This window comes from Nematolebias whitei, chromosome 11 (assembly GCF_014905685.2).
Source record: "Nematolebias whitei isolate Nwh7 chromosome 11, NemWhi1, whole genome shotgun sequence".
Taxonomy (NCBI): domain Eukaryota; kingdom Metazoa; phylum Chordata; class Actinopteri; order Cyprinodontiformes; family Rivulidae; genus Nematolebias; species Nematolebias whitei.
The window spans coordinates 19,592,329-19,600,847 of NC_056508.1; the positions used below are offsets into that span (position 1 = coordinate 19,592,329).

Below are 8,519 nucleotides of genomic sequence, written 5' to 3' on the forward strand. Positions count from 1 at the left end.
AAAAAAAAAAAAAAAAAAACTTTTTCATTATTTGCAAAACTGCTTAAATGTATTTCGCCTGTCCTGTAAAAGTTTATTTTCCTGAACAAGATTAATTCAAGGACGCTTCAGTCGCCTTGAAGCTCTGGGGATGTTAACCTGATCATACAAAGTTAGAAAAAAATCAAGTGCTATACAAAAACAAGGTTTGTAAGCTCAATCATCCATGTAGCAAACAACAAAAATGTTAAATCATGTCATCAGGTCCAGATGACATGATTTAACATTTTTGTTGTTCAAGTACACGTTCTGATTCACAACACTGCCTTGTGTGCAAGGCCAAAAACACTCGAACATGAGCTGAATGGATGGTAAATGAAAATGCAACATAACCAGGAACATGTTTGAATAAATATTACGTTTGTAAATTGATGGGGAAAATGATGCTGGAGCATGAATCATGAGAGCCAGACAAATCCAAAGGTCCCCAAGCTTCTTGTTGCAGTAAAACAGTGGTGCACTATCAGGGTCTTCAAGGTGCTCAGAGAAGGAACTAAGTAGACCCAAGAATTAAAACAGAAAAAAAAAAAAAGCTATTTAAATCTGTTTTTATTCCACATGTTGCTCATGTGTGATATAATTGTTAGCAGGAGCATTGAATGCAGTCATGGCAAAATGGTTTCAAACTTGAGTATTTGATATTCTTGTCAGGATTTCTATACCATTACAACAGTCAGAGCAAAAGTGCAAATAATAAACTTAGATTAACCAGTCAGATTTGAAGTTTTAGTTAATGGGCTTGTTGAAATTTATAAAAAAAATAATAAAAAAATAATAAAATTGCAGCCCAACATCTCTTTATATAAATATATATTTTCGAATTGCTACTCAGCTCAGTTTTCGACAGTGATTTGGTCCCAGTTTGTTTCCATACATCAAGGATTGTATTCTATTTATAATGCATATTGACAGCTTTGCACTTTTAACTTGTGAAATTATGATGTGTTTAAAAAGTAGACATTTTCCCTCTTCTTCTTCGTACAATTGTCTAAGAGCTATATATAAAGACACCTCAGCATGTTGTGTTGTTTGTGTTTCCTGCATGCCCACTTGCAATAGTTTTATTAAAGCTTCAAAAAACTACATGTGCTCTACGAGTTTTATTAGTGTGTGTGTGTAAAGTGTGTGTTTGTGGAGTTCGGTGGGCGACCCTGTTGCATTAGGCACACTTCCCCTCTGCAGTAAACACAAGTCTTATTGTCAAATTACTTCTTCTCCACAGAGAACTAAAGATCCTCTTCACAACTGCTCATCTTCTCCTCGCCACCGTTTTCCTCTCTGCACCTCCCACAAAATGGCATCTTCAGGACACCCTGAGTTATATTTAACTGTTTTTCCTTTCACTGCATTGTCTGATCTCTCCTGCACTCAATGTCGATGCTGTAGGAGCTAGACCCCTTATCTTAACCCACCGTTGTCCCTCCATCCTGCCTGAACCCACTCCAAGATTCAATAACAGCTGGTCAGAGATTACCACCATATTTAATAAAGACAAAATGTATTTCTGAGTCCACATTAAAGTTATTATCTTGAAAGGCAGGGAGAAAAAACAAAGACTTTACCAGGCAGCGCTCTGCGATTGGCAACAAGCTGCATCACGATGGAGATAACGGACTCAGAAGCTTCAAGGCTGTTTTGTTTTTTTCTTCAGAAGAAGAATGTGTTTTGTTGTTTAGCTGGTTTTGAATTTCAGATGGTTCATTTTGGTGAAATTAAAAAAAAGCGCAACTTTGTTTTGTCCTTGCATGAAATGGGAAGTGAAAAAAGAGAAAGAATAACTTTGTGCGTGCTGTAGTTTTCTGGAGAGTGATGTATAAAACGTCAAAAGTATTTGCTTTCCACATTTTAATGTTTCATTTGAGACACTTGACTTTTGATTGTGTGGAGGTCTTTATGTGAACTGCAGCATATTTCTGCCTCTTCTTGTTCCCTTCACTTGTGTCCACACACTTTTTCACCGTCACAAACTTCTCTTTTGCAAGACCTCCCATCACATATTATTATTCATCCGCATCTTTATCCACTTTTTCCTTTCAGGGTCGGTGACATTATTTACATGAACGCTCCTACAAGAACCCTGCGGATGTTGGATGTTGTCTATCATGGTGCACTAAGATTCATAACTGGCTGTGATTATCGTACCCATCACTGCACCCAGTATTCACTGGTTAACTGGACATCATTAACTTCGTGTAGACTCTCTCACTGGTACATTTTCATCTTTAAATCACTTCTTGGTCTGCTGCCTTCATACATCTCCTCCTACATGTCTCTGCATGAGTGCAGTTACAGAGTGCACTCTCTGGACATTATTACCTGCAGAGTTCCTTCAGTGAGGACTGAACTAGGCAAAAGGACCTTCTCCTACTCCGCTCCTGTTTCCTGGAATATCTTACAAAAGATCTGAAGCTCTCGACCTTGACCTCTCTAAGTGGCTTTAAGAATCTGTTGGACTCCTGGCAGGGACCAATGCTGACATGTTCCTGTTTTTAGTTTTCTACATTAGCCTTAGAATCTACAGTAGCTGTTTTTTGTTACTTTTCTTTTTTAGCCATCCTATTTGTAATAAATAAATAAATAAATAAATCTGTATGCCTTTTTATAACTGTCTATTGTTGTCGCTGTTGTCCATTGTTGTCATCATTCTTTGTTGAAATCAGGTCTCTCTTGTAAATGAGTCCTCGAGGCTCAATGGGATTTACCTGTCTAAATAAAGGTTAAATGAAAAAGGTCATGTGGCTCTCTGGTGCCCGTGTCCAGCGATCACTGTGTGAGTGATGGGCACACTCTGGACAGGTCACATGTCCGTCACACGGCCTACACAATACATTTGTAGTGTTGTTTTCACTGTTCTGTAAATCTTCTCTTAAGGTTCTCTTCTCTTAGGTTAGACCTAGCAGTTTAACAATAATTTTCTTCTGACTGTACCACAAAACCATACAACAACGAAACAAACAAAAGGTCGTTATTATGATTTTGGCCTCTTGCCTGCATGCCCTAAAGCTATGCTCCAGACAGGCAATGACTACCTCTGCCGAGGATATTAAGATGTTGGTGTCAATTTTTTATCCGTTTATCCTTAACAATGAACATTTTCTTCCAAAATGTGTCAGGGTCAACATCATAATAAGTTGCTAGGTTTAAAAAAAAGTTGGTAAAAATCTAAATTGCAATTTTATTATTTTATTGTCATAAATTTTATTTTAATAATAAAATACACCAAATGTACCGGACTTGCTGCCGTAAACGTCGAAACTCTGTATAAGTCGCATCAGTGCAAATATGCCTAACAAAGTGGAAAAAGAACATAAATACATCACTTCGCCATATAAGTCACATCTATTATGCGTCACCACTGACGCATCGCGTTTGTTATGTGTCACCGCTGACAACCCAGAAATGTGGGCCGGTGTTGGGCCAAAAATTGATTGGCTGAGAAATGGCGACCGCGGGAGCGTGCATGAGTGGACTTTAACAAGAATTTAACAAGGTTAACACTTAAAAACAATTATTTATTTGCTCGAAATTATAGCAAAGGTGCGTCTCAGTTTAACTTTTACTTAATAAATGCACTTTAATGGTCAAATCAGCTGCATTTCAAAATCCGATTCGTGGCTGTGGGAGCGCGCAGAGGGACGACTTGCTGTGCATTTCTTTGAAATTTAACAAGATAAGCACCTAAAAACAATTTGTTTGCTTGACATTATAGTAAATGTGTGTCTCAGTTTAACTTTTACTTAATAAATGCACTCTGACGGTCAAATCAGCTGCATTTCACCTGAGACGCACGGCAAAATGAAGCTGATTTGACGTTTGCTCCAGGAGTTCTGGAACAAGACGAAGGTGACTTGGTATGGCAAGCCAAGGGTCTCATTAATAGCCACTTTTACCCATTAATGAGACACTTGGTTTGCCATATTCGTCGAGGGCCCTCTTGTGGCTGAAAATAGTAGTGTTCAATATTTTCCACGTCAGAATGAATGAAATCATCAGATCGCAGCCAAAAATTTGTTTATAAAATATGGGAAAAAATCATAAATATGTCGCTTCGGTGTATACAGTGCAGGCATACTAATTTATGCAAAAAAACTGCGGCTTATACAGCAAATATTATGGTAACTCTATTGTACTGGGAAAATTGAAACTACGTTAAAATTTGTCAACACATTTTGAAATGTTGAGGCAAAAAAGTAATATAAAAATCATAAAAAAATAGATTAATTATAAATACAATTAACTTTTACTTTACAGCATGTCTTTCAACAGAACATTGTCTTAATACTCTGTTGTATCCTATTCAAGGTTTACATTTGTATGTATGTATTACAAAAGTATGAGATGTTAAAGCAGAGACATGTTTTAGGAAAATTACATGATATTCAGAGTCTACTTAAACATCTACTATGATGTACAGTAAAAACTGATAAGAAACAAAGAACAAAATGATAATGAAGTTTGGCAGCTGCTTCTGGCTCAGCAGGAGTGAGGAGATCTGGAAAAACTGCAAAGGAGTTTGCTTATTCTGAGCTTTACCAACAAACCCTGTTTAATACGAGGGGTTGCATGACCACATATTTTTAAAAATCGACTTCAACATGGAAAAAGTCGACGTCGACTAGTCGCTGTGACGTCATAGGAACTCATATCATATTCACAAAACAAACACAATTTATTATTTGCACTAAAAAACAGCAAAACACAGAGAGCATATATTTATGCTCATATCATATGCTACTAGGAAAACCAAACCTATAATTAAGCTGCAAAAGTAAAAGAAACGTGCGGCACGTAAATAAAACAAAGCTAAAAAGAGGAGGAGGGCGGTGGTGATATCCACCACCGTGGAATAAATAAAATAAAACTAAAATCAGGCGTGCGGGTGGAATCCACCACTGCTCGCTGACGTGGCGGCTGGGTCCATTCCAGTTAAGCTTCAGGTGGGTCGCTGGCACTGATCCATCTGGACTTTTTTTTTTTACATCTTTCAACCGGCCGGTCAGCGCGCTGTCAAACGGCCGCGTGCGGCTGGTGATCCAAATTGGATCGTCAGTCGCGCACGTCCGCTGACGCAATTAAAAGCCTGACACCGTCCCGGCCCACCCATCCAACACATTATTTTGGCCACGTCATTGTGAAAATTCGGGCTGGGCCAGGCCGGGTTAGAAATGACCGCTCTAGCCAGCACCCAGCAATGCAATCATGTGATTGTGACTAGTTGATGTGAAATTTAAAAACTCGCGAGATGCCCTAGAATCGACTAGTCTATTCAACTCCTATCTAATACTAAACCATATAGGCTTTGATATGCTCTAATTACTCATCTCTACTAAATATGAGGCAGCACAATGGCTCAGTGGTTAGCACTGTTGCCTCACAGCAAGAAGGTCCTGGGTTCAATCCCTGGTTGGACCTGCGGTCTTTCTTTTTTGGAGTTTGCATGTTCTTCTCGTGCTTGCGTGGGTTTTCTCCAGGTACTCCGGTTTCCTCCCACAGTCCAAAAACATGCATGTCAGACTGCCGTCAGGTCCAGCCTCTCTTGCAAAAGAGATCTGTGATCTCAATGGGATTGGCCTGGTTAAATAAAGTTAATAAATAAAGGTTAATAAATAAATAAATGAGGTCTGATTAATTTCCAATAACTTCCTGATAAAGTTTTCCAGCCTTTAGACCATTCGTTTAGTCTTGTTTTTTGGGTTATTTTTCTGGAGGAGGCAGCTGCATGTTGTTTTCCTGCAGTAGCTCTGGAACAATGATTTTATGAAATAAAACTTACATCATGAGACTTTGTTTTGTAGCATGATCATCACATCGTCAGTGACTTTATTGATACCAGTGACTGATGTATGCTCGCGAGTTCTCTTCTTGCCACCCACAAGGAAAGTTTGTTCTATCTTTAATTTTTATTTTACATACTTCAATGATTTGACGAGCACTAAAATAACTGTGACAACACGACATACACTGAGCATAACCACATGTTCTGGCTCACACTTCACCTAAACTAGATATTCTTCATGAAGTGCTGACTGAGCATCAAGGAGCAAACTGGAAATGTTATAGTTCATCAAACTGAACCACATAACTCACATGATAAGAAGATCGATGCTCACGATCCAGAGGCTTGGTGACAAACATCTTCCCGACCTCTGGGTCGATGCTGAACACCTCATTGGGTGGTTGGTCCGCGCCCACCCCAGTGATGCTGTACCGGATTGAGATGTCCTGGTCCTGGTCTGAACGAATCTGAATCACAGACACAAAAGAACAGAGTCCATCTCAGCATCAGCTTATTTTTTATTGGTGAGGTGATTGTTATTCTAATTCTTACCTAGCCTTACATGAAACATTCAGCTTGGAATGTAATAATTTATAACGTGGGGATGTTTGTGTTCCCTCTGTGTCAGTGTGTGCACATATATTGCTCCAACATACGAAAGTAATACAAACTTTGAGATTTCACGCCTCAACAAACTCTGATTTTGTCACTGTTGCCGTAGGGAGCACTTCACATTCTGTTTGAGATAACCCAACTGCTTTAAATGAAAAATATGATCTCTAGAGTTGTGTGTGAGTGTGTGTGTGTGTTTGGAGGTGAAATCAACAGTATATACACTTTTCACTTTGACAGTAAGATACATCAGAGAGTATAAGTCTTGAGGGAGTCACACTTATTTCAAACATGCTGTGAACAGAAATGACAAAGTAGACCATAAGAGCTTGTAACATGTAATTATAGAACAGGCTGCATAACAAGAGTAAAATAACTCTCAAGTGAAGAGGCGCAGGCAAGAAGAAAATTATTTATTAACTCTGGGACATGGGAAACAGAATGTTCTTTAAAAAAAATGGGCCTGCATTTTGGTTCAGCTTTTGTTGCCAGATAGGCAGCTAATAGATGCATTAAGTGCACCGCGACGCCCCGTGATTTAGACTGAAGTGCTGTGTAATTGGGACTCATTTGGAGGAGTTATTCAATTTAGTGCCCAAATAGAGTCCAAACCTTCAAGCAGCCCATTTCTGTCCATTAACTGCATGACAACTCGTGAAATCAGTTGGCGTATCAAAATGACTCAATCATACACTTAACTCTGGGGTGCAGGCACATACTGTTCAAACACACGCCCATTCAGATAGGAAGGGCCAAGCTTTTTAAAAAATCTTCTTCTAATCATTGCGCTGAGTGCACCGGAGGAGTAAGACCGTCCAAAGTTGTCTCCATCTTTCACCACTCGAAGAACCAATTTAGCCATACTTTTTGACACACCAGGAATTCTGCCCTGCTGAGAAAATAGCTGAAGAAACTAACAAGGACGGGGAAAGGACATACAGTATTAGGCAGGTGTCATAGGCACTCCTCTAACTGTTGGGAGTAAAAGCCTGTCACCATTACTGAAAACGGTGGTATAAGTATTTCCTTTCCGACGCTCGTCTTCAGCCTTCAAAACTACCATTAGCTCCTGGTTACAGGAGCAGAACTGATGCGTGTCTCTGCAGTCAGACAAATGTGATAAGTTATAAACACCTCACTTTTATGACTTCAAGAGGAGCTGTCACGGCATCCGCTAATTCCGTTTGTGCATGTATGCATGTGTGTGTTTTCTTTGGGGAATAGGGGGAGGAGAACGTCAGAAGGCTGCGCACAAATCTCAGTGAATTGCTGCTGACAGCTCCGATAATTAATAAGCTGGAAGCATCAACTGCTTTTACTTCAAAGCGCGTTATCCATTAAACACCAGCAAACAAGCAGCTTTCCAGCTAGTAGTTTTGTTGAACTCCTGTTACGCTGAAGCGCACCTATACATCCACTGACACACATTGTTTTACTACCCCTCACCCCTCATGTTCTCCTTGTCTCCTCTTTCCTCTGCCCTTCTCCCTCTTCTTTACCTAATCTCCACTCCTCCTCTTCCCACTCATCTCCCCCCTTCTGCTGTGCTCTCCGATCACTCCCTGCCTTCGTTTCAGATCTCTGAGGGGACAGAAGCCATGCATGCAAAATGAAATTAATTCATTTCCTTGGCCTTGGCAGTGGCGTGTAAATCCTCGCCAGTTAGGAAGTGATAGCTCTTCATAATTCCATTTGGGTTTTCCCCGCCACCCATCTCCCTGATTTCCCACCAAGTTGTCCTTCTCTGGGTGGGAATGTGTGTGTGTGTGTGTGTGTCCTTGTTTATGCTACTTTGTGAGGCCCATTTTTCCAACTTATACTACATTATGGGGACCAACTGCTCCTTATGGGGCCCAAAGCCCGGGCCCCATAAGAAGAAGTCCCGTTGGTGGGTTAGGGGCTAGGTTTAGGACTAAGGTGTGAATTGAGGATGTGTTAGGTTTAGGGTTAGGTATGTACTGGTAATGGTTAGGTTATGGATAAAGGTCATGGTTAGGCTATAGAAATGAATGAAAAATGAATGGAAGTCAACGCAAAGGCCCCATAAAGATAGCAAAACAAACCTGTGTGTGTGTGTGTGTGTGTATGTGTG

General features: G+C 40.0%; 1 protein-coding gene across 1 annotated transcript in view; it reads right to left on the bottom strand.

Annotated features, from left to right (window-relative positions):
* Positions 1-8,519, bottom strand: part of LOC119416657 (cadherin-4) — a 390,454-nt gene that overhangs the window by 57,948 nt on the left and 323,987 nt on the right. Inside the window, exon 6 of the mRNA XM_037683843.1 lies at positions 6,127-6,282. Coding sequence (XP_037539771.1) covers positions 6,127-6,282 — 156 coding nt within the window. The remainder of the gene's footprint in view (positions 1-6,126; positions 6,283-8,519) is intronic.